The sequence below is a fragment of the Rhipicephalus sanguineus genome, chromosome 4 (genome assembly GCF_013339695.2).
Source record: "Rhipicephalus sanguineus isolate Rsan-2018 chromosome 4, BIME_Rsan_1.4, whole genome shotgun sequence".
Classification (NCBI taxonomy): Eukaryota; Metazoa; Arthropoda; class Arachnida; order Ixodida; family Ixodidae; genus Rhipicephalus; species Rhipicephalus sanguineus.
In genome coordinates this window covers 10,759,125-10,786,639 of record NC_051179.1, presented here as the reverse complement: position 1 = coordinate 10,786,639, position 27,515 = coordinate 10,759,125, and the positions used below count along the sequence as shown (strand labels likewise).

Here is a 27,515-nt window from a genome sequence, read left to right as displayed (position 1 = left end):
AAAAGTGTTTTAAGAGAGGCACAATGCAAAACTTCCACATGTTGAGCACTCACACATGCAGAACATGTACCTATTTAGTGCTGCACAATGCACAAAGTACAAGTTTGATAATCTTCTTTTATTTTTGTATATTACTGTACACACTTGACAGTGGTATCTGAAATGTATGTTACCCGTCAACACAGGAATGAAGTTGAAGCTGAAATGATTTCAAAATATGTGTACCTCTAAAACTCACATGTATGTGAATGCATCAGCAAGCCAGTGTGATGCAAACTAAAAAGAGATTCTTCAGGTAATACATGATAGTTGATCTTGCGAGTCCTCAGCATCAATGCTGGCAGAGATTCTGTTCGTGTGAGAATTACATTGGCTCCAAGGGTTGAGATTATGTGGCAAATGTTTTCTTACCGTAGATCGAGGGCAGTGCATTGAGGGCTCAACAAATACATGCTGTGGCACATTGGTGTCACGTAGACACCAAAAAAGAAGTGATTTACAACAGTCCATTTAAGAAGGCTTTCACCTTATCTGAAGAAAATACCTAGCTATTTCAAAAGTCTTTTAATGTGGAATCCTGGGAGAGCTTGTTTCCAAGCTCAGTCACAAAAGAACTCGCACAGCTTTGCCATATTGCTGAACTACTTTAAAACTTGGCAAAACAAACCCCGCTATACCACTGCGGAAGCTCGATCAATCCTGCTGCCTAAAGCCATATGCCGCTGAGTTCTCAGGTTTGACACTGACAGTTTAATGAGCAATGACTGGTTTATGTGGACAAACGGCACGTGACATCCTAGACTGAGACCGCCACACATGCAATGTCCAGATGTATAATTTGTTTCTGCTGACAAAGCTGCCTGCACAGTGCTGTTTTCGTCGACCATCAGTTTGGAGCAGGCAAGCCCACGTCACACACAAGACCAAGTGGGAGCTCAACAGGCCACTCCCTAGCACTGGCTAGCATGCTCTTGGCTCGCGAGTGGTGGTAGGGGGAGCTATCGTGGCGACCCTAGTCACGCCTGTCAGGTGGGGCTGCTGGTGTGACACCTGGTGGGGTCAAGAGGCAGACAGTAATGCAGCCAGCTCGTGCTGCAGGTCACGCAAGTCATGCAAGCGGTGGGCAATGCGTTGCGCCAGCTGTTCCCAGGCAGCCTGGCGTCCCTGGGCAGCACATAGCTGATCCTGGAGACGCTGCGCAGCACTCTTGAGAGCCTCATTCTCAGACAGCAAGGCCTGCATAATGCCACCAGCACTTATGAATAAGCACTCATCATGCTCATCATGCCCATCATGATGAGAATAATGCAGCTGCTAGTGTTAGCCAGCTGCAATATTAAAGCCATTGTGGTGCTGGTTCAATTTCAGGCCCCTTGTTAATTCTGGTATACATTAATCACTTACCACTTTTCCCATTTACCGTTTTTCCTACTTAACACTGATGACACAACTCCTTTGTCACTCTTCTGATTCTTTAGTTCTTGTATCTAACGTTCACATTGACCTAATCTTTCTCCAAGAGTGGTGCAACTTCTTGGGTTGCATGCACATCCCAGTATCTCCAAAGCAGTGGTGCCCCGACTAATGGGATTTTAATGTGCACAGCGGCAGGAGAGGTTTGCGCATTGGAAAGGGCATTTCGCCGTTCCCACTGTCTTTCATGCCTTGCCAAGCTGAAGCCAGGACACCCCATTTCCTCCTTCCCCTTTTACGGGGAGATGCGTCCCCTCACCTCTGGAAATGCACAACACTTTCTGGATGCTCGTCTTTCGTCTCGATAGCTGTGAGTGACCACAGCTAAAACTGAGCCGGGAGCACCTCAGCAGCTGTCACCCATGTTCACCCCTGCCTTTGCGCGACTCACCACCCCAGGGTCAGAGCACAGAGCCGTGTGAGGTGAGCTGAGCAATTATCGCTCTCTCGACAAGTGCTTGCTACTTATCTGTCATTTTCCAGTGGTCCATGCGGAATTCCCCGCTGCTTTGGATTTGTACATACAGTAAAACGTCGGTAATTTGTACTCGGTTAACTGGGAATCCCGGATAATTTGTATTATTTGCACGGTCCCAAATTTTTACCTGTAAATTTAACCGGATAATTGGTGCGGCCAGTCTCCCACTTCCCGGTTAATTGGCACACTTGGCCACGACCTCCAAGATATGCAAAGGGTGTTGCGAATCTCGGAGGCTGTAACTAAAACATGCGCAGCCTTTTTTTTTATTTGAAACACAGATCTCGAAGGCCATGCTTTTTTTTACTGGAAATACGTCGGAGACGCCATGTTTGAGCAATCGCCAGACGGCGATATGTGCAGTTGCGATCATCATCATCATCTTCTCAACAGCGATGTTAGCCATGTTAGCCACCCTAGCGAAGTGAATGTTTTGTAGAGTCTTCGTGTCATTTGGATGTCAGCTGGCGAGCATTGTGCGATTCGGTGCGACTGCTCTGTTTGTGTCCACTTGCGCACTCTTCCCTGTGAATTGGTTGATTGAAGTGTGCTCAGAAGGAAGATACCGAAGTACAAGAGCTTGTCCAGGCACGAAAAGGTCTGCTTAATTGAAGAGGCCAGCAAGTCGACGGCGTCGAAAACAGCTCTCGCCGAAAAGCACCATGTGCATACCTGCCAAGTTTGGAGAAACGGAATCCGGGAGATGTACTCAACGGGAGGGGGGGGGGTACTGCGATAGCAATTATATGGACAATGTCAGCGGGATTTTGCCGTCGCCGCTGATCTGTACAGCGTCCAAACCGATAACATCGCTTACGCATCGTCTGTTTCACGTGCGAGTAAATGCGCGCTAGCGCTAGGGAAGAACATGGTTGAAGCAGAAATGAAACGACCCGGCCGTCACCGTTGCGCGAAGGGCACATGCGATAACATCGCTCCGCGTGTGAGGCCTGTCGTCGCTTGCTTACCAGTTATTTCGTCGGGCAAGGGACCATAAGGGGCGCCGTTGAGACAGGGACGGTCGCAAGCGCTGGTGAACCACGCTATCTCGACAGACATCGGTAACGGCTACCCTTTTAAGTGCTGGGCTCTCCACTTAAAGCAGTAGTGACACAAATTTTTGAAGGCGAGATAACTTGTGGGATAGATTTGTGTGTACACAAACGCATCATCTACGAAATATTAACGGCTGATATAACCTATAACACATTTAGGATCAATTTTTAAATTGCGTGTAGCGCATCTGCACGCGAAACATCCCACCTCGCGTCACCGTGACGCACGGGGCCCGCAATGTATTGGACGTGCGGGGCAAAACTGGATTTCCGGGAGATTTTCCTATGATCCCTACAACGGGGAGAAACGTTCAACATCCGGGAGTCTCCCGGGTAATCCGGGAGACTTGGCAGGTATGCATGTGCCTCTGTCAACACAGCGAGATACTAGCTGCGAGATCGACCGATTCGGCAACTAATGTTGACAGCGATGGCGAGCCCTCCCGAGCACCCCCTTTGGCGGATGTCATCGATGCCTCGAGTGTTGTGTGCAGCTTTGTCGAGTGCAACGGCGGTGAGGCTGAGATGCTGTGCCTCGTTAACAGGCTGGAAAACATGACTTTCGGTGCTGGGAACTACCGAACGCGTGTACCACGTTTTCTGGCTGATTTCTTTGATTTCGCATTGTTTCGGATAATTGGGAATCCTGCTTAATTGGGATATTTTTCTCAGTCCCGAGGCCTTCAAATTAACGAGGTTTTACTGTATTTGTTGTCGCTTGTGGTAGCCTACTGATGTGAATAAACTCCACCAGTTAAAGCATACGTCTCTGTTCACGCTGGACTCAAACGCACCACAGTCGCGACTCAATGCAAACCACGGGTTAGAAGTCCAACTCTGACAGGGCTGTTGTGAGAGTGCAAAAGACTGACTGCCGCTCTGTTGGCGTGTGGTGCGACACAAAGTAGGGTCAGATCCGCATGCGTGGATTTGTGTGTTATAATAGTAACTCTTATATTGGGCACCAAACATAAGGGGTTTTTATTACTTCCACATACAGATCTGCTTGTGCGAACCTGACCATTCTTTGGGTTGCACTTCGCGCTAGCGTAGTGGCAGTCACTATCAGCAGAACTGCCACAGCAGCCCTAACAGTTACAGCTGTGAACCCTCATCTCACGGTTCGCATCGAGTTACGACAGAGGCGGGGGTCCAGTGGGGGCAGAGACAAGTCTTTTGGCTGAAGGTGTTTATTCATCACAGTTACAACATTACTGCCAATAGCAACGGAGAGTCATAAACACCTCAGTGGCGAAGCATTCTGCCAAACTGGAGGAAAAGCACAAACAAGTAGCACACACACGTCGAGAGAGCGATAAATGCTCAGCTCACCTTGAGTGGCTTTTTGCTTTGACCCTGGGGCGATCAGTCGCGCACAAAGGATAGGGCACACAAGGATGACAAGGGCGGAAGTTGTCCTGGCTTGGTTGAGGTGTGGTCAGTCACACCTCTTGTGTCGAAAGACGACGAGCATCCACGGATCGGTGCAAATTTTCAGAGCAGAGAGGAGGCGTCTCCCCGTATAAGGGGATGGTGTGTCCCCATTTCAACATGGCAGGGTGCAAAAGGCAGCAGGAACAGTGAAATGCCCTTTCTAACACAACCCCCTCGTCACTGTGCACGTAAACATCCAATGAGCCGGGGCTTTCCAGATACTGATTTCGCATGCAATCCCATTAACTCCAAGAGATTATTAATTAATGCTTATAAAACTGGTGCTATGCTCTGTCATACACCCAACATAAAGCTAACAATTCTCTGCCTCTATGTCAACTCTGAAGTCATTCACTTAATGATCATAAATAATTTCTAGGAATTATTGTTGACACCCATTTGAAATTTCACATCACTTACGTTTGTAAAAAGATTTCGTGTGGAGTCGAGGCGTTAGTAAAATGAACAAATGCTTTTTTAAAGCACTCTTACTGCACTGTATTATGCATTCATTCATAATCACCTAAGTTACTGTATCACATCTTGGGGTAATACAGGAATTTAGTCTTCAGCAATGACCCATGCTCACACAATGTGAACGTAATAGCCAACGTGCTGCCCTAGACAAGCCTTGCGATGGAATCTGTGCAGAAGCTCAGCCAGCGCACGAAAAAAAATTCACTACATCCCTGCAGAGTGGCAGGGAGTGGAAAGAAAAAGAAGTTGAAAAATTGGTGTGTTTTTGAAACATACAGATGGTGCCATAAATCTTGGAGGGAAACCGCGTGAAAGACGAAAGACCAGCCAGAGAAGGACACATACAACAGCGCTGACTTACAACAAAAGTTTATTCGTCAAACCACACATTATATACCTACGCAGTTGAAAATGAAAAGAAGAAACAAAACATGGCAAGTCGAAGATAAATATGAGTTTATTTGTCTTTGACTTGTCATGTTTTGTTTCTTCTTTTCATTTTCAACTGCGCAGGTATATAATGCGTGGTTTGACGAATAAACTTTTGTTGTAAGTCAGCGCTGTTGTATGTGTTTTTCTCTGCCTGGTCTTTTGTGCTGTTTCCCTCCAATATGTCGTGCCAACTCGCCCAGGCAACCACTTTAGCCATAAATGTAGAGCATTGGCCATTTCAAACTTGTTTGTGACACTGTATATTAACATCATTGTTGGTGAAAGGGTTAATTAGCAGAGCTGTGGATTGAGGCACTGACCTTGAGCCTCTCATCTGCTTTGCCTGGTGTTTGGTCCTCCAATTTCCTCTTCAGTGCCTCCAACTCCTGCAAATGGGCACAACACTTGCATGACTCCATGCTTCGACTGAAACACCGATAAGTGTCAATTGTTTCGATAAGTTTCAATTGTTTCGATCGAAACCTACTGCTTATCATGGACGACAGCATTTCCTTGCTGTGTGCTGCAGTAAAAAATGCTGATGCACTGTGAAGCTGATGCTTAGAGCTGCGGCCACTCATTTCACCACTGTCCGACCACCGGTTGTTTACCTCAAAGCATGTATGAGAGTGCTGCAGTACAGTAGCCACATGGTTTTATTTCTTATTTCATGGGCCTTGTTTAACCCTTTGCGGTCCGTTGTCAGGCCCCTCCTGACAATGCAACATGGCGCAGCGGTCTGTGGTCAGGCACGGCTCAACAAGCTTTTTGTGGTTGATTCACGCATGCGTTTTTTCATTGCATTATGCACCATCTCTAAATGAGTAAGTAAACTTCTTTTACTTGAGCTTTGATTTCTTTACTTTCAGATCACAATGGATGAAAGGTGGATAAAAGTTTCAAAGCGCAAAAGGGTTAACGCTAGGGGTGTGCGAATATTCGAAATTTCGAATATTTTTTTTAATAGTGTATGCTATTCGATTCGATTCGCACTGAAATTTTACTACTCGAACTTCCCAAAAACAAATACAGTCAACGTCCGACTGAAAGTGACCCCTTAAGATTTTCAATATGCTTCACCTAATTGCACTCTCGTATTGCGGCAAAGCTGCCTTTCAAGCTCCGTTACGGTCGAACTTTGCCAAGACGGTCAACGTCCGATTGGAAGTGGTCCCTAGATTTTCAATATGCTTCACCTCATCACACCCCGGTATTGCAGCAAAGCTGCCTTTCAAGCTCCGTTACGGTCTAATTCTGCCAAGATGCAGTCAACATCCGATTGGAAGTAGTCCCTAGATTTTCAATATGCTTCACCTCATCACACCACGGTATTGCGGCAAAGCTGCCTTTCAAGCTCTGCTACGGTCGCAAATGTACTAACTCAACAAAACGCTGGTTCGAACATGGAGATAAAAGATGTGGCAGAGGTGGGGGCTCAATTAATGCTGTTTTGGACCTGATTTTTGGGCAGGAAGTGCGAAAAATCGGAAGCCGAAGCTTTTTAGCATCTAAAATTTCAGATGTTCTTATATATGGACGTCTACGAGGCAGATTTGGAACTCCGGACTTGAAGGGAGCACACCCTTGTCCGCCACATCAATTGGGCTTCCACAGAAGTTGAAAGAGGAGGAGAGGCTGAGGAAATGGCATCTTTGCCTATCACGTGTAAAGTGTTGTCGGCAACACTTTGGTTGCACCAAATCATGTACATAAATACAATTCTGCCTCTACATTGCCTCATCCTTGATAAGACAACTATGAAACACCACTCCACCAGTGCTTCATCAACCTAGCGAAAAGAAACACTTTCATGTTGCTATCTCATAAGAATATGCTTAGGAATCCTCTCTAACTTTTTTTTCTGCAATTTCGCTTCGAAGTATTTGAAAAATATTAGAAATATTTGAAAAATATTCGATTCAATTCGCACTCACACTTCAATATTCGAATTCGCTTCGCACCCAAAACTTTGCTATTCGCACAGCTCTAGTTAACGCTAAAAAATATCACCACACAGCACTTACGTTGCCACAAAAAAATTGTATCGGTCATTTTGGAATGCCCTCTATAAAGTAATAAAACGCACTTAGCCCTAAAGTCAATATTAAAATTTTTGCATAATTGATCTTAAATTACTAATTAAGAGCAATACAGAAATACTAGAGCTGTGCGAATAGAAAAATTTTTGGTGCGAAGTGAATTCGAATAATAAAGATTGAGTGCAAATCAAATAATTTTCTAATATTTCTCAAGTATTCTTTGAATCGAAACGAAATTACAGAAAAAAGCTGCAGAGAATCCCTATGTATGTCCTTACAAGACAGGAACAATTACAAGTCACAAACACGGTCAAAGAACAGATTTATTCCTAAGGGGACGGCCCCGCCAAACTCTCGAAGTACCAGTCAACAACAGGCAAGGCGGAGAAACCAAACATCAAGTGAGCACACACGGCTATCGAACACGACACCCAAGTCAGGGACATTGAAAACGTCCTCGTAGAATTAATTCCACCACTTAAGACGCCCGACAGCATCTTCGTACTCAACGTCTACAGCAGTCCCAGATGCCACAAACACCGTTTCCACGCCCTCTTCAATCAAGCACTCGACATCGCCAAGGGGCAACAGCTCCTCATTGGGGACGACTTTAACGCTGTGCACACGGTGTGAGGTTGTTACAAGCACGATCACCTGTAAGGCAGGCATTTGTGGGCAATGGCACAACACGCCGGCCTCGAACTGGTCACTGACCCCACAGCACCAACAAGGCAGGGCAATTGCGTCAGTACCAACAGGACGCCGGACCTTACCTTTACATGCAACACACGCAAAGTCATTTGGACGAACACCATACAAGACTTGGGTATTGATCACCACATTTTTTCCACAGAAGCAGAAGGCGGCCCACAGGAACACAATGCCAATCACCAAGTAAAGATCACCAATTGGAACCAGCTATGGAAAAATCGTGACAAGCAACAGGCCGAAGACATCAAAGACGTAGAACACTGGACCGACCAACTGCGGCGGGACATCAAACGCGTGAAGCAAACGATACCATTGACAGCTGGGCTCGAGAGAATAGATACCCAGCTACTGCACATGTGGGAAGCCAAAACCCAGCTGCAGCACCGTTGGAAACAACAGAGACACAATCGGAGACTGCTAAAATGGATAGCGCAGCTCAACAAAGAAATAGAAAAGCATGCACTTAACCTACAAAAACAACAATCGGAAGAGAAATGCGTGGAGATGGATGGCCAGCTGACTACGAGTAGCAAGCGGCAAATGCTGCGGTACCTGATAGATCCTGCTAACAGCAAGACCACACATAGGCAAGGCATATACACATTCATACACGCTTACGGGTGAACGGAGCAAGAGTTCCTACGAGAGGCGGAACTCCGTTACATATCGCAAACGCCACCGCAAGTACATCTGGACTACATGGGAGAGAGCAACAACACCCTGGACGTGGAATTCTCAGTTGCCAAAATCGAGGCAGCCCTCGTCAAACTCAACACCAAGTCGGCCCCCGGTCCCGATCAAATACCGAACAGGGCACTGCGCAATCTCAATTAGGGATCGACAGAAAAACTCACAAAATACAGTGAGTGTTGGGCGCATGGCAAGCTACCCCAGCAATGGAAAGAAGCAGAGGTCATACTTATACCGAAGCCCGGCAAGAAATTACAGCTGGAGAACTTGCGCCCTATCTCCCTCACATCCTGTGTAGGCAAGTTGATGGAGCATGCGTTTCTCATTAGACTCGCGGATTACCTTGAAGACAATGAACTGCTACCACACACCATGAATGGGTTCAGAAGACATGCCTCCACGCAGGACGCCCTTCTGCAACTGAAACATCAAATCATAGAAAATCCTGGGCGCTTGACGAGAGCTATCCTCGGGCTGGACCTGAAGAAGACCTTCGATAACGTTCACCACGACGCCATATTGTGACAAATAGACAAGCTGAATCTCGGACTGCGAACGTACAACTACATCCGAGACTTCCTCACGGGAAGAACCACACGCATGCGAGTGGGGACAACTACAGTCAGATCAAATCAACATTGGGAGCTCGAGCACCCCGCAGGGCTCGGTGATCTCGCCGATGCTCTTCAACCTCTTCCTGCTGTGGTTACCCAAACGATTACATCAAATCAAAGGACTGCACCACACGTTATAAGCGGTTGATATTACGATCTGGACACAACGGGCAGTGACGAAGCAACAGAGCAACGCTTACAGGAGGCAATAGAATGCGTGGAAGACCACCTCAGAGGCACGGGACTCACCTGCTCGGCCAAAAAATCTGAATTGCTGTTATATAGACCGGTTAGAAAGGAGCGCCCACTCAAGAGCTACGTCCCCTCGGAAAAAGAATAAATCAAATTAACAGCATCAAACGGCTCACCCATCCCTACGGTAAACAAGATCCGGGAACTGGGGATGATAAAGCAGAACGGCGGCAATGACGAAGCACTGCACAGGGTAACGGCAAAAGTCACCAGCACGATGCAACGTCATACGACTCATTTCTCAAATAATGTACACGGCACCGTTTCACAAATGGACGGTTGTGAAAAAAGACAAGGTTAATGCCCTCATACTCAAGGGGTACAAATTTGCATTGGGACTTGCACCTGGATTAGCACCACAAAACCCCTACAACTAGGCTTGCGAAACACGCTCGAGGAACTTGTGGACGTGCAACAAATGTCCCAGCTCGAGCGCCTATCCACAACCCGCCCGGGCCGACACGTGCTCAAAGAAACTTGGCATAACATACCACATGTAGCACGACATCAAGGTCGAAATTCCAAGAGCAGTACGCAAGCGAATGTACGTTCCGCCATTGCCTCACGACATGCACCCACAACACAACACGGGATGGTGTAAAGCCAGGGCACAAAGCATCAACCAAAGCTACTCCAACAACAAGGAAGCAGTTTTCACAGATGCAGCCCATTATCCAGACAGGAAGAGTTTCGTGGCAGCAGTTACCAGCCATCGAGGCAAACACCTCACGAGCATGACCGTGAACACGGCACACGCTGAAGCGGCTATAGCACTGGCCCTCACACAGACCAAGGCCATGTACGTGATCAGCAATTCGCAAACAGCGATTCGCAATTTTGCGAACAGGCGCATCTCGCAAGAGGCGTGCCACATACTCCAGCGACATCCTGTATATCCAGGAGAGGTCGACTTCGATAATCGAAGGCAGTTGCTGTGGATACCGGCACACACCGGATTAAGCACCCCAAACGAAGCGGCTCACTGTGTTGCTCGAGGCCTCACTCACCGATCATCATGGGAGGAAGAAGAGCCACCGCGGGGTATGGCAAACGTCTGGGCATGGGAGGATCGTATGACCAGGTTTCACGATATCACGACACACTACCAGTTACAGAGACGCTTATACCCATCCCCTCACGATAGGTTAAACAGGACGCAAGCAGTACACTACAGACAATTACAAACAGATTCGTACAGGAACCCCAGACTCATGCATGCCATGTATCCAGATATTTACAATACAAACAGATGCAGCTCGTGTGGCGAGGTTGCCACGCTTAGCCACATGTTGTGGGAGTGTCAGGGCTCAATAGACAGACAATCCGAACAGTGTCGATTCATCCGTCTCTTCCACCGCCAACATCCGCTCACGCTGGAAGACCGCACTGCTCAGTTCGAACCTGACAGCACAACTCTGGGCTGTCCAGTGTGCCAAGGAAGCTGCTTCGAGACAAGGTCTCGGAACCACGTCCACGGTGGGTGCCCAGGCAAACTAAAAAGACGCCGGACCGGAATCTTATTAATTTAACAAAAAATTTTACGTTCTTCCTAAGGGGGGATGCGGCTTTCGTATCGCGAAAAATAAGAAAAAAATCTATTTTTTAAAATCGCATTTTCAGTTTCTGTAGTCTTTTTATTGCGATAGCAATTATATGGCCAGTCTCGACCGGTTTTTGCGGTCGCCCTCATGTCCCTCCGGTATGAAGTCCAAATTGATAAGATCCCCCGCGCATCGTATGTTCTACCGCGGGAAAAAGCGCGCGAGCGGGGGCGACGAACGCGGCCGAAGCCGAGATCAAACGAGACGGCCCATTTCCGTCGCTGGGAGGGTGCATGCGATAACATCACCCCACTCGGAAGGCTTGCCGTCGAAGCAGACAGGAAACGCCCCGCCCGTCTTTAACGACCATGAAATGACGCGAGGTGGGGGTGTCGCCGGAGCAGCAACTTTTAACTTTGAATCTAAGGGCGCGATCGCCGGCGCGCGCGCAATCTCGACAGCCATCACAGCGGGCTCTCAACCGAAGTGACTATGCGGAAAGCATCTCTCCCTGGAGCAGCCGTATTCTCTTACACCAGCGTTTTGTAGTTACGCGAGATCGGATACAAAACAGTTAGCTGCCAGCCTCACTTCGTATAACACTACAATTTGTTGCTATCGCATTCACTGCTTCGCCCTTGCGGTGAAACTGACTTTTTTCTGATTCCAAAATATCGTCACTGAGAACTACGTAGAAGTACGGTAAAAAATTTGTTGTGCTTGCCGAGGTGGCGAAAATTACTGCGGAAATCGCAAAAAAATTGCATTAAAAAAATTAGTTCCGCAACGGCGCAACCGGGCACCGCCATCTTGGGCTCGTCGGAAAGAGCATTTCTCCGTCTTCAAATTTTCCGCTCCAGCTAGGTCCTCCATTAAGAAAAAAAGCGTCCAAGAAGCAAATGATTGAAGTTCGTTTCGAGGCCTTCGATTGGCTGCATCCACCATGTTGCCCCAGCACCGCCTCGCATTGGTCCGATCCTCGCTCCGGCATAACGTCGTCTGCTGCTTGCACGTCGCGAGGTCACGGCTGTCAAAAATCGCGCTACTTTGTGACGCGTTCGCAATCGTTCTGTGTTCACAGGTCGACTACCATTTAGAATATAATTACGCTTTAGTTTGGCAGCTGCAAGCAGAAGCTCAAGCATCAGATTCCGATAGTGCGCCGCGGTCGTCGCGAACATTGCAGACGTGCGTCTCGGACAAGCTGTTCTGCTTATCAGCATTTCGCACATCGTGACGAAGACCACCGCGGGACGACTCTTCGTACACGCGATCGAGCATGACGTACTTTGAAACATCGGGTACCGCGGCCACGCACATCGCGACCGAGCTTACTACTCGGAGTCGTGGCTAGGCCTAACTCCGCTCACGGCGCCGATGTACGAGACGAAACCGAGCTTTGCGGGCAAGAACAATGCGCCCTGCGTACATGCGAAAGCGAAGAAGCCGCAATGTGTTTCGTCGCAAGCAACGAATCGCACCGCCCGCTGGTGCCTCGGAACCGCGGATCGGCAGCGGACCCCCCGGCAAGCTCGTCGCGCAGCGACCGCTCGGGGCACTGGTGGAAGCGGCTAGCAGTTTCGAACGTCGGCGCCCCAAAACGCAAGACGAAGCACGCTGCACGCCGATTCAGCGTCTTTATATTTATTTTCCGTCATTATAAACCGTTTATTTTCCGGAAGTTCGAAACACTGTTCGAAAAATATTCCAAAGTTCGAATATTCGCACACCACACCCTAAAGAACACCACATGACTGCAAACCATTTTCGTTGGTTTCATTCAGATGCGGTTAATCACTTTTTATATATATATATATATATATTTGGTTCTAGTTACGTGAAACACCCTGTATATTCTGTTAGCCAAAATGAGATGTAGTTGCTGATTTTCCGGACAGCTAATTTTTTGGATGTTCACAATTACTTTGATTTCCTTACACCACCACCTGACCCTAGCAAAAATTTGTAGTGGCAATAACATATTGTTAATGCCGTGCAATTAATAATGTCTCAGGCATGAGTTGTGCTCATGATGCTGCACACCTGGCAAATGCAAACACAGGACAGGAAAAAAGCAATGTTCACGTATGACCAGTGGAAATAACTGCATACAGCTATGTTTTTGACTTTCTGCACAACTCGATTCTTCGGACATATCCATATGCACATAACAATGTGAAAGCCAAAACTGTATGTATGCTTGCAAGCACATGCATGTTCTGTTCATGCATTTAAAGGGGTCATGAAGCACCCCTTGGTCTTGTTGAAAAAACACATCCTGTGGAAAGCTGACACGGCTATGAACTGCTCTGCCAAATATTACAGTCGTGCGCGCCGCGTAAAGGCCACAAGCGGAGCGCGAAGTTGCCGTTTCCCCAGGCACCCTCTTTTCAAACAGAGGCCGCGGTTCTCACTCTCGTCGGTGGGCGGGGCGTCTGCACGTTGACGTCGCGGATCTGCCAGTTTACGTCGCAAGAGACATAGCATGCTTATTGGCCGATAGCCGACGTAAATCGAGAGCGGCGTTCGGATCAGATGCGCTTCTTGCCACGGGGTGCCGCCACTTGCCGGCGCCACACTCCTCAGTACATGGTAGCCGCACTCGCGCACGCGAATCGCAGCGGGAGAGCGATCGCGTTTCATGACGCGCGCTGACGTAACTTCTTTCCCCCGTGCCATCCCTCCCTATGTAGCTTCCAGTGCGCTCGTCGGCACGAGAAAAGAGAGAAAGCGCTGAGAGCGTGCGCCAAACCCTCGTAACTCCGCTCATTCTTGACGGACTCGAGAAATTTTTGCGGCAATCGATTCTGCAGGCAATAAACTCCGATACTGAGGTCATTAGATCATTACTTGGAAAAGTGGTTCATGACCCCTTTAAGCATTCACAAATGGCGACAAAAAGAGCATACGCAGAAATCTGTTCAAGTCAGATATTGGTGTTTGGGCTTATGCATGTGTATGCGCACCTTCGGCCATGGAGCTATGGCATGGCTTTCTCCTTCCTCTGCTTGGCTGACATGTAGTAGCCAATTCAGATTGCCTTTTCTTTCCTTTTCTTGCTTATTTAACAACTCTACATATAAGACAAGTTAGTTAACAATAAAAAATTGGCAAAGCTTGCACTGAGCCGCGCAAAGCTTGAAAGAACAAAACTGGACGATTTTGAAGACTAATCTCGTTGCTTCTAGGTTGTTTTTAGGCCTTAGCTAGGTGATGCAGGTTGTTTCTAGGTTGCTTCTAGGCCATTGCTAGGCTTTAGCTAGGTGATGCTAGGTTGTTTCTATGTTGATTCTCAGCGCAGAGAGGTTAGAGTTAAATTATAGACAGTCACAGACAAGACACGGATGCACAAACTCCACAGACAGAAATTCGCGCTGAAACCAAGCGTTCGCAGCTCTCAGAGATTTACGGGCACGCCGTCGTGGGTGTAGGCCTTCCATCGCTTAGGGGTCTTCTCGCTGCCGCCGTTGCCTTTCCAGTTACCTAGTATTCTCTTGTACGCACTCGGGGTCTTCGGCTCACCGCCGTCGCTTTGCATCCGTTTGTTGTTGGACTAAAAACAAGGCTGTTGCCTTCATCATTTTCAGTGGACCAGTGGTGAGTAGTGGGATGAACACAAATTCTGTGGCACATTTGTTGGGCTAACTGTTGCCTTCTTCATTTTTATTGGACCAGTGGTCAGTAGTGGGATTTACCCAATTTCTGTGGCACATACCCGTTTATGATGGTAGTTTTTTGGTTCATCGGACAAGGAACGATTTGCTAAACAGCTTCGCTGTTAATATAATGATTGTTAGGTTTTTACGTCCCAAAACCCCTATATGACTACTAGGGGTGCCGTAGTGGAGGACACCGGAAATTTTTACCACTTCGTAATGTGCACCTAAATCTCAGTACACAGCCCTCTAGCATTTTGCCTCTGTCGACAAGCAAGTTAAATCAGGTTTTGTGGTGCTAAAGCGGCTAAGGCTATGCTGCACCAACCATAAGGTGTTGGGAAATAAGCAATTACACAATTCTAAAGCTTATATAAAAAGCCACTTTCCTTTAAAAACATAGACAGGGAAATAGGTGGATCATACTAGGGTGGAGAGGTATGTGCTGTTTGCATAATTTGCCAAAATATTTTTGTTTTGCACTGCAATATAGGCTCATATTAGAATACGCACAACTATGCTTGTGACATTTACTGAGATCGAACTCCGCACTTCAATCAGTGCCATTTAGTGCATTCAATATGACGCATATCTTGAAAGCACGATGCACAAGGTTTTATTGGGTGCTCGCCCTTGCATCCACTATCTGCTTGCATGGCTGGTGATGCCCGCTTCAGCTGCTTGAGGAGAGGTATGTGTTGTTTGCATAATTTGCCAAAAAATTTTTGTTTTGCACTGCAATATAGGCTCATATTAGAATACGCACAACTATGCTTGTGACATTTACTGAGATCGAACTCCGCACTTCAATCAGTGCCATTTAGTGCATTCAATATGACGCATATCTTGAAAGCACGATGCACAAGGTTTTATTGGGTGCTCGCCCTTGCATCCACTATCTGCTTGCATGGCTGGTGATGCCCGCTTCAGCTGCTTGAGGAGAGGTATGTGTTGTTTGCATAATTTGCCAAAAAATTTTTGTTTTGCACTGCAATATAGGCTCATATTAGAATACGCACAACTATGCTTGTGACATTTACTGAGATCGAACTCCGCACTTCAATCAGTGCCATTTAGTGCATTCAATATGATGCATATCTTGAAAGCACGATGCACAAGGTTTCATTGGGTGCTCGCCCTTGCATCCACTATCTGCTTGCATGGCTGGTGATGCCCGCTTCAGCTGCTTGATTGAGGTCACTTCTGGCTCACCTGAGTGCAACCATTCTGTATAGCACTGCTTGACTGTGTCCTTGAATGGCTTTTTGATGCAGACATCTAGAGGCTGCAGCTGAGACGTCATCCCACCTAGGGTGGTGACAAGTTCAGAGCCGGAACTGAGCAACAGCCTTTTCAGTGAATCAACCAAGTGGCAGCAAAATGCATCCAGCACAATGATGGGTGAATTCAAGAGCAGTGTGCCAGGCTGCCTACACCACACAGACTTCATGCAGTAGAGCACAAGATACCATGCAACCTCTTATTCACGTCATTTCACTATGGCATTTTTCAACAGCTCTTCACCTTTTGGCATTGTCTTCCAATTGAAGACAACGTAGGGTGGGAGCTTGCAGTTGTCTGCAGCGCACAATGACATGACAGTAGCCCACAACTTCTCGCTGCCAGTGGACCGAACACAAACTTGGTTGGAGCCTTTTTCATGAACAAGGAGCAGAAATGGCATGTTAAGATAAATGGGCATTTGCTTGGCATTGCCGATGTGCCCTAGCTGAAAATTCTTGGATTTGCACCACAAAATAATGAGGTGCCAGAAAACCACAAGCAACTCTAGGAAAAATTTGGGCAGCTTTTGCAAAGTTGAAGTTCAGCGGTGTAACAAAACCTCAGCATGGCACAGGTAGCAATAGATTCAGTGCTCACTCACTTTGAAGGTGGAGCTCAGGATCCCTTATCCTCTTGTAAGCACCCTTGTTTTCGCTTGCATGAACTCCACGCTCAGAGCTAGATGCGTGGCTCACTGTTGTCATATGGACTTTAGGGCGAGTTCATGCCACCGAGAATTAGCCATTCTTTGGCCTGCAAAAGCTTTTTCGTGTTCTGCTGCACACGAAAAGGGCTTCCATCTGTTGTTGCCATCAGCTAAAGATGCCCCCTCCCAAGTGCTCTATATGGACTTGATTTAGACACCTGTTCCATTAGAAATGATGTCCTTGGATTTGGGCAGCAAAACAGGTCACATGACCCTCAGCTCTGCAAATAAAAATATTAAGATATAGAGGCGTTTCATAAGTATCCTGGGAAATTAAATGTGGTGTCTTTAAAATAACTCCTCCCCGTTTGCACTTGCAGCCCCCAAGCCTATTGCTTCAAGTGTTTAGGCAACATGTGGCATAAGTAATGGCTGGTTCTCACAATTACGGGTAATGACACCTTGTGTTCGGCGTAAAAGCCAAGACAATCCGTTGCTTGAAACGTTTGGTATCACCATGTTTGCTATTGAGACTTGCGTGCTTTCTTTTGCTGGACTGTTTCGTGTATCAGCATCTCTGTTGTTGAGACAGACCGGTAGACGCCCTTTCGGGAAGACATTTTGGACACTCACCAAGCCACTATCAAAACACGTCTAAAACCCACAGTGCCATCTAGAGGTTCTAAGTCTCGCAGCATAGACCAACTGCAGGCATGCAAAAAGGGAAGGGCAGGAACACAGAGCTTTCAAATGCACACATTAAATGTACTGCGCTCACTTTGTCCTTCTGTTTGTTCTCTCGGTCCAGAATCTCAGCACGGCTGCGCAAGGCGGCCAGCTCCCGGCGCAACTCCTGGGCATCGGGGGCACTGCCAGCCTCCAGATCCAGCATGCGTCCACGGATGGTGGCATTCTCCTCCTTGAGCGCTTGCAGTTGGCGCTTCCACTCCTCCACATTGGCCGTGCTCTCCTGCAGGGCGCATGTGAGCCGGCCATTGTTGTTCTTGAGCGTCTGCAGCTCCACCTCCCATTTCTTGGCATTTGCCGAGCTCTGTGCCAGCGCAAGTTTGAGCCTATCGTTTTCATAGCGCAGCTGCGCTTCGGCCGTTGTCTGGGGCAGCGATGCCTTGGCTGCTGCCTGCTGGTGCTTGGGACTGCCACCACCGTGAAGCGCCGTAGGGTCCCCCCCGCCGGCATCCCCTCCCTCGGGGGGCCGCACAGCCGCCACACCATTGTTGCCAGCCTTTTGGGCAGCCAGCCGGGTCGCCTCTTTCACTTCCTGGAACTTCTCGATGAACTGCACACACACAGTCATCTCACAACTGCTGCTTTTGGTAGCACGCAATTTTCACTTATTTGTGGGATGGCAGAAAGCAAAACTGTTTCAAAAGATTCTGTGGAAGTTGACAGAGCCTCCAGCCTGGCCTGTGACATACACTACATGACAAGCATAAAAAGCAATAAGACAAAAAAAAAGGGGTTAATACAAACACACAAGCTAGAGTTAGCCTGCAGGTGTTTTGAAACCCTTTCTTGTCCTGGCAACAACTGCAGACATCAAGGAAACTGTATCAATATCCAGTCTACAACAACATTAGTTATAAGAAAACATGCCTATCACTACAAAAACCAACAAGTACATCGATAAACTACTTCCCAGTATATGATTCATTGACACAACATAGTTATGGCACTCTGTGTTAATGTGTGTCATCTTTGTTTATTTAGCAGCAGTGATGGTGCCTGTGCGAGACATGTATCTGTTGTCTCAAAGTGTGATCCCAAAAGAACATTCAAATTAATATGCTGGCTGCGACATTACATGACCTTGGCATTCCAGACAATTTCATGCATCGCAGGAAGAACATGCATTGTCTACAACGCCGTTTGAAACTGCTGCATAAATGCTTTATTTAATAAATATGAAATATCAAATGCATTCAAATGATGGCATGTTGCAATTCTTTGTGGACGGCAGTAGTGCTGCCTAAGACTAATAGTGATCAACATAAATTAACAACAAACTTGCACTCTATAAAACTAAAGCTTCCTGCTTTTGTATTTTTGTTATTGCCAAAAAATTGGAAACATGCCATATTCTCTTTCTAAAGATTGGGTGCACATTCGACTTTTACTTTTTTAGAAGCCATGATTTCATTTTTACTGAAGTTTCTTAGCTTTAAAAACCCATAAAAAGTGGTTGCTCGTTTGATTTGCAGGGGTGTTAGAATCCACAAATACATACTGCCAAATCAATCAGCAGTGTGTTCTCACATTTTCCCTGCATCTTGTTATATTTTGTTGGCCCAACAAGGGCCAAATAAATTAATATCAACTGCATAAAGAATTGTTTCTGATATTTGAGCAATAAAGAATATGTATTTTGTAGCTTGGATAGCTAGAACAGTTCCAGTTTCCATCTATTCAAGCATTGGGGAATGGCTCGATGCTTGTGCCTTGCCTCTAACACAAGCCACATTTTACATAAATGCCTTGCCTCATTCAAACAGTCCGTAGATGAGCTCCATACCTTAGGCATACTCTACTGAGCCTTATGAAACGGTAAGTACAATACTGCTTCATCAAATGTCAAACATAAAAGAGCTCAGTATGAGAAAATTTGTACAAAAACATTGCGCCAGTGGCTGTTGCATGGACAGCTAAGCCTCATTTTAACCAAGTTGCATTCAACAAGAAATGTACCATTGCCATATCCTGTATATATTTTAAAAGCATACATGCTGTTATAAGAAAAAACATTGAATTTTAGATATACTCTATTATATCCAATAGTTTGTTATACATATGACGTATTGAGGTTTAACTGTATTCATTTCGTGCTTAAATAAGCTTTCACTTCAACACTTTTCAAGGAACACTCCTTATCTTAATATAGAATTGCAATAAACATGACGATACAAAGACATTTATGAGCATAGGGCACGTTCAAGCAAAAAACGTATGGAGAGATTAGTGGTGTAAATGGTGACCTCTGAGTGCAGTGCCTGCCCTGCAATTAACTTTTATGGGATGATTACTCAAGCAAATTCAAGGTTCTTTTTCAGCTGATTCAGGAAAGTTTTACTGCCTATTTAGATTTACAGCAAGGGGCACATGGAAATTTGTAAATGAAACACTTGCAGAACTGAAGGGCCCGAGAGGGAGGCGCCTGCATTTTAGATTTAGAGGGCAAAGTGAGCCTGGATCTTGCTCACCTTATTGAGGTCAGGTTCCGAGCCGAAGCCAAGGCCATAGACAGTGTTGGCCCGGATGTCAGACCACTGGCCAAATTTCTGGGAGGTCTTGGTGAAGGTCATGTTGGGCGTTATGGTGGAGTTGATTACCGCCTTGGTCCCCTCCACACTGATGATGCGGTACAGGTTGCGACTCGAGTCATAGAAGAAGCTCACGCTCACCGCCTGGCTGCTGGCTGGTATCCAGGACCGCTTCGTCTTGGGGTCAATGTGGAACACGTGCGCTTTCGTGGAAAAGATGGGCTGCTCCCTGCAAGCAAGCCATCAGCGTGTCGTCTTTTGCCAGCTGGCCCTATGTGACATTTGCTTAGTCACAATGTTGAATGATTAGTTTGAACGTACCATCACAGAGCACCAGTGCATTACGGTTTGCTACCAGTTCCACCAGGGATGTTCCATCAGAATGCACACTAGTATCGTATCTTGTCCTCCCCACCCACGTCATCTGCCTATTTTCTCTAAAGAGCTATTTATCATCCGTAAGACAGCATGATCCAGCTAGCCCAACATTAAGCACTAAGGAATTGATAGACTGATTCTAGAATTTTATGTGCCAAAATCACGATAAGGGACAAGTGTGTGACTCCGGAATAAATTCTGACTACCTGGGGTTATTTAATGTGCACCTACATTTACATGCACGGTTGTTCTTGCATTTTGCCCCCATCAAAATGTGGCTGCTGTGGCCAGGAATCGAACTCACTTCCTCAAGCCTATAGCAGCACAACACCTTGCCTGTTAAACTGTCACGGCTAATTTCATAATCGCATTCAGTGATATGTGGCAAGGGGAAAGCAGTCATCTGTTTGATAAACGGAGTACCATGTAGTTAGATGAGGTCTTAAATACAGAATAAGTGATCCTGCATACAGCTGATATGCACTAATATTTGACTGAGGGTCCTTTACATCTTGGACCGTATCAGATATGCATTAGCCTTTTCCCTACCGTAGCTGAGCTGAGCTTGTCCACACTGTAACACTCCCACCAAAAATGAGCTGGGCTGAAACACATACACCAAAACAAGTGTCTGCACAACGTAGTAGTCCAGCTACCTTTATCAATTTTGCCGACTTCTCTTTGGCTTCAACCGATGGTGCTCTAAAAAATTTAAAACAACCACAAAGCATGCATTTCGTTCGAGAAAGCACTTGATTCTGGTGACCAAGATTAAAAAATGGCGTCTTACTCTGTGCTCACAAGTACAGACAACAGCGACTCTCGGAAAAAAGAAAAAGAAAAAACAAAAACAAAAATGCTTGTTTGCCGAAGTTTTGTCGGGCTCTGAAAGTGAAGCATTTCAGTCGTCCTGCAAGTGGGGCAGCGACGACAGTGAACAGCACATCATCTCCAAATCCTTTGATTTGGACGATGGCCGCATCTTGATATATCGGCAGTGGATGGGATAGATGTGAAGAAACCACCACCAGCACGTCCAAGAGTTGTTTTTGCGGTCTCTCTTGTCACTGTGCTTTATTTATTAAATTCTAGAGACATTTTCTACACAGAAGACTGGACAGGGTCAGGCACACTCTATGGTGCAGTGCAGTGAGCAAAGCCTCCTGCATAAAAAAAAAATTGCTTGTACTTTGCGAATAAAGCGCATTTGAATACATTTTTGAGTTGTTTCAAGACATGTAGAATCAATTAGGCAAATAAAATTATCTGTATTTCTGTATCGTTTCTGGCCGTCAAACTCGAAGAAAGAAGGTTACAAATGGTCGGGTATGTGAAAATTACCCGAATCATAAAAAAAGCTAAACTTCATCAACCCGAAGCTTCCTAAGACGCATTAGCAATTAAGAGGAGAAACTACTTAAGGAGCTCTGCTGTAAGTGCTCCAAAATGGTCATGCATGAGACCAAAATGGCGTAAGGATGCCCAGCCAAATTACACTGCTCGTGGCAGGCACTTACTACGACACAAGAGGCACTGATGAGGATGTTGTAATAGAGCAGAGCAGCTCCCACCCTGGGCCCCAATGCAACACCAGTGGCCATGCCCAGCCCTATTTCCCCCAAAGAGCAATCTTATATTGACCCCACATAGCCTATGCATGGCAACTTATCAGTGCAGTCAACATATCCTTTCACAGTTAATTCATGGTAACCATTGAGAACCATTTGGTTTGCCCATATAACAAAAGCAGGCTCCACTGCAGAGATAGACGCAGCTTGTCAAACAAAGGAGTTGCACCATGATTCTGCTATGTATATGGTAATAAAATTCAATAAACTATGCACAATATTTGTTCATGCTGCTGCATCTTATATTTTGTAATATTGCCACTACCTTTACAGCCCATTATCAGCTAAATAATGATTACTCATACGCAACAATGGTATGCTCACGACTATTTTGTAAACAGTACAAATGCTTGTTCAAGTGTCCAGCAACAAGCACAGCTAGTTCATGCTTTCACATCCCTGTTCACCACATAGCTCTTACACATGCAAGAAGACTGACTGCTAGCCAGGCATTTATATACATAATTCTGGTTTCAGAGAGAGTGGGGCTGGCCTTGTCGGTCTCACAGCTGGAATGTCTGTAAAGTATGTTTTTTCCTACATGCTCCTCGGACTTCTTTCTATTTTACTGCCTGTGAGCTTATGCTTCCATTTTTTTTTCAATTATATGGGTCATTCCATATCAAGTGGGCCTGCTGGTTTTTCGACCATCTCCAATAATGCTGAAAAATTCATGCTAGTATATGTGATTGTGACAAGTAGTAGTTATATGTGATTGTGACAAGTCTGGGCATCACAAAAACTTTGTGATGCCCAGAGGGTGCTTCAAACTTTGCGCACGGAAGTGAAACTGCATTGCGCAAGATAATTTAAAGAAAATTACTGCTTTGAGCCATTATTACGAAACAATTTTTCTCTTATGCACAAGGCACCGGTCTTCCATGACTATGATAGTATATTCATTTCTGTTTCAATTTTCATTATTTTTGGCCATGATAAAACATTGTAAAGTGCTGCATGCTTAAAATTTTTTCTAGAAAAAGTGTACACTCTTTTACGAGGAATATATTCACATTGTGGGCTGTATAAGTTCATATAATAAAGGATAAATACATTCTGCAAAGGAAAGAAACAGAAACATTGCAACAAGGTTGTGACAAAGTTTGAAAAAATTGCATTCTAACCCATATTGCAGCATAATTTTTGCAATGTAGAAGTCCAAGTAAAAACGTGGCTTATACATCGTTGTGTAGTATGCTTTGTTAGTTTTATGCACAGGAAGTTTGAAAAGAGTAATTTTTGCTTTAAGTGAGAAACAAATTTTTGGACTGAAAAACTGCAGGGTCATGCGAAGTTTCAATTTGCCTCGCCTTCACTGCATAGCACGTCAGCGCAGGATTGCACAGGGCGCCTATTCGCAGCAGCTAATGCAAGTCATACAATTGCTTAGTTAAGTAATATCCCTGTACATCACTTTTGATTTGCCTCTGTTGTTTCTTATAGCGGTGTCATATGGGCAATTTTGGTCGCGATAAGGCACAATTAAGATTACAACAATCACGATTTGACTTAAATCTGCACCAAACTTGATCCAGATTAGTTTGGACTGTGTAGCAGGGACCATATATTGCTGATTGTGATCAAGAGTGCCCGTGTGACACTGGTATGAGCTATGATTGTTGGTGTAACACTCACATTTTGGCAAATGTTCTTTATAACCTCAATAACTGAATCACCTTAAATGTTCTAAACGCCTAAACTTTACAAGACAAAAACAGAACTAAATTTCAGACTAAAGCCCTAGATTTTTTTTTTCAAAGGTAGTGACATACCTTAAGCACTCGAACAAGCTTAACTCATCAATCCATTCCTAGGAAACTTTGCCTAGGAAAACTCACTCAATGCTCACTTTGCCCACAGCAATATTCCTTTCTGTAAGTGGATAATGAAGCACACCCACTTAACCAGTCATGGGCACGTTACCAGTAAAAAGTAACAGTGTTACAGTTACCTAAGCCAAAAAAGTAACTCTGTTACAGTTAGAGTTTCCGAAAGTAACTTGTTACAGTTACAGTTACTGTGCAAAAGTAACGTTGTTACTTTTCCGTTACTGTATAAAATAATAGATCACAAATCAAATTATAGAATTTATTTAATAAAGGTTGCACATCGTAAAACCCTAGACGAAGGAAACATAAAAGGGGGCCCAGCAATCACTTTGAACGCCTCTTACTTGAAGTGGAAAACGTGGTTGATGTACTGGAACGACGGCAGTATATCCTAAGATGTTTATTAACTATACCCAGAAGCACATGCGAAGAGCAGCGGGGAGTGCATCACGAGTCGTTACGACGTCCATTGTGTCTGCTCCATATGTTTAAGGTGTGTCAGACTCTGTTCGGAGAGCTTCAGGTCCGCTGGGCATACAAACCGTTTTTAAGTCCCGTTATTATACCTTGGAACATGACAACGTGTGTTCATGAAATCCTAAGACTGCACACCTGCGGATGATCATGGCGGTATCTAAAAGTACGATGCGGGGATCGGCGAAACAGGCAGGAAATGATCAACGAGGCCTACAGAACTCAAGCGGAATGTCGCTAAAGCAACCCATGCAACGCGTTCTAAGACCGAGCTTGTTGAGCACTGCTGGATGACAGGTCATAGCTTTGACTTAAACAATGCGACGACGCCGGTTTGTGAACGAAGGTGGGGGAAAAGCAACTCCTGGAATCGTGGTTCAATCGCCGCGGCTTGCAAAAACAGCCGCGGCCCCCCACTGGACATTTACAAGGACATGTGTGACTAGTGAACTGGTTGACCTCGGCTCTTTTTTTTTTTCTTTTTTAGGATGCCACCTGCATTGGGGGTGAAACGTCTATCATTTTGTTAATAATTGTTGCATTAAGTCGGAGTAAACACTTTACAACCAGTTACAAAGAAGTTCTAAAATATCGCTTCGCAAGTTCACGGAATTTCTGGCCTTAGCCGTTTCGCGTTCTGCTGTTTTCTAGGCACCTGTCAAACACGATTAGCTCGGAGCCTCAGACAACGGAGACTGTAAACATGGCATCCTAATGCTCCTCCACCTGTACACCAAGAACATAGCTAGGTGCTCAAGTGACGAAAAGGATATATATGCTGAAAAAAAAAAAAAACAGACGCGAACTTAGCAGGCTGTTCAGTTGAACCACGATTGATTTACATGTTGCCTTAATGACAGACCTCCAACCTCGGTCTTCTGCAGGGAACATAATACGCTTAGTCACCTCCTCTCTTAAACTGCGAGGGGAGCCCTATTCTGGAAAGTTGAGGGGTGGAGAGGATATATGGTAAAGAAGAAAGTTCGAAAAAGTGTTGCTGTTGGATAATTTTTCATAAAGACAGAAGTAATTGTAACGGTATTTTCCGTTACAGTTACTGCGAAAAAAGTAACAGTGTTACAGTTACAAGTTCCTCTAACTTAAAAGTAACTAGTTACAGTTACAAGTTACTGAAAAAAGAAACTAGTTACCGGTAACGCATTACTAGTAACTAGTTACTGCCCAAGACTGCACTTAACCATGATTCTGTTGTACAGATGACACCTGCAGAGTGTCAGCACTTGAAAGCCATGTTTACTAGTTTACTGCACAGATGGCAGCACTATTTCAGCACCCAAAGAATGCAATCGCACAAATTTTACTTTGTGGAAACAGTTCACTTTGAAGCAATGTAAAAAATAGAGATTTTTTTTTTTATCCTAGTGTGCCATTTGTGGTGATACGTGTGTTAGTTGCTTAGTATAGAGATGTAAACTGATGTGTGCATGTGTAACATGTGAAGTAATTGGTTGAATATTCTGTGGGAGTGTTTTGGGGAAGATGAAGTTTTAAAAAAAAGAACCAAAATGAGGACCCTTTAGGCTAGGAAATTAAAACGCCTAAGCGGTTGAAGTGAACGAATGTTCATCCTCCTTTATGAAAAAATGTGATGTTTGGAACTAACTTTTTCATGGTGGAAGACATGTTTAGACAAATACTATTTTATGAAGCTATATCATACAGTGGAACATCCAAGATTTTATTTATGGGTGTCCGACCTCTTTATATGTATACATGTAAGCATGTATACATACAAACTGAAAACTTTCCGGGAGATTGAACTCACTTACCACTATGGCTACACTGATGTTATCATAAACAATTATTCACAATTGGTGCTACGGTTAGATCCGCTTGCACATTCATTGCACAAATAAGACTGCATTATTAACAGACATGCTGATCGCATTGTTGTTCAAGTTTAACTTACTTTGGCGGTCAATTAAAATGTAAGCTGCCCCACATTTAAAGATTTGTGCAAACATACAAATATGCATAAAATCATACTTTGGAAGCGATAAAAAGTTTACGAGACTTAATTCCCGAGCCTACAATATGCTATAATTGATGTGCATTCAATGTACTTACTATAGCGATGAAATTAAAGTTTCGCAATATTTATTATAATTTCTAATCGAGTACACAAGCAGATTGCTGAACTTGACTCATCCAGGCTTCGTCTAAATTGGTGTTCCGGAAATGGTGGCTGATACTTGCGCCACAACACGCACGATTTGCCCGAAGTTTCACGCCTTTATTGTAGAAAACAAGATGTACTGTTACGATGAACCTGTTCACTGATCAGCTCGACCGGCAAGTTGGAGGCGTGAGCGGTGGGTTAGTAGGTGGGGGTTCTCGGTGCAGCTCACTCACCCCATACTGGCACTGCTTGCAGTCATCGGTGAAGGCGTCAGAGGTGGCCGCCTAGGCGGCCCAGCGTGGCGTCAGCCAGCCCTCTACGAGGGGCTGCTACGTGCGGTGCTGCAGCCCGAGCCGCCGCCATTGACAAGCGCATGCGCCCGCCGCCCCGGCGCGGCTCCTAGCCGTCCTAGCTGCGGCTGCTGGCTGACGGGGCTCCAGCGCAAGCGGGCCGATCACATGCAGCACCTTCCACAGCCAGGGCTCCCTAGGCACGACGCATAGACGCCACCGATAAGCCGCACCAACAGAAACGGATATCGGTACACGCTGCTACGCGTCCGCGGGTAGTCACGCTGGTGGCGCTGCGCTGCTGCGGCCCTGCTGCGTCGCTGGGCGTGTGGGGAAGGCGGCGCCTGCGCGTAAGTGGCATAAGCTCTCACGTGGTCTCACTCACAAGTCACTACTTTTGTGTATGCGTGTGTCAGCGCCTTGCGTTGTATAAATATTCCCTGGCCTTGCGGCCTTGCTTACAAATGTAGGCGACGTGCCGTACGTAACATGCGCATATGCTGCACGTAGCTGCACGAATGCTGCGCGAACGTAGGTAAAGGTGGCTGAGCGAACTAAGATGTGTTCGTCATGAAAGGTTTCGGTTTAAATTCTCAGACGGAAAACGTCTCGTCTCCCCGTATTTTTTGCGCTACCTGCTCTATGATGAATTGTTACAAACTCGCCTAGATTTCCGTTCTCGTAGACTACATTCATTTTGATGGAATCAGCATCTTTCT

The 27,515-nt window shown here is 45.7% G+C and overlaps 1 protein-coding gene and 1 long non-coding RNA gene across 2 annotated transcripts; one reads left to right on the top strand and one right to left on the bottom strand.

Annotated features, from left to right (window-relative positions):
- Positions 1-114: 114 nt before the first annotated feature.
- LOC119389368 (homer protein homolog 2) lies at positions 115-27,099 on the bottom strand. Its single transcript, XM_037656592.2, has 5 exons — positions 26,740-27,099; positions 19,998-20,286; positions 17,561-18,079; positions 5,670-5,735; positions 115-1,236 (listed from the first exon to the last, which is right to left on the bottom strand). Exons 1-5 carry the CDS (start codon positions 26,763-26,765, stop codon positions 1,060-1,062), a joined length of 1,077 nt encoding a protein of 358 aa, XP_037512520.1. The 5' UTR covers positions 26,766-27,099; the 3' UTR covers positions 115-1,059.
- On the top strand, positions 14,851-16,155 carry LOC125758003 (uncharacterized). Its single transcript, XR_007415687.1, has 3 exons — positions 14,851-15,290; positions 15,544-15,718; positions 15,972-16,155. It is a non-coding gene; the product is annotated as an uncharacterized LOC125758003 (long non-coding RNA).
- Positions 27,100-27,515: the final 416 nt, after the last annotated feature.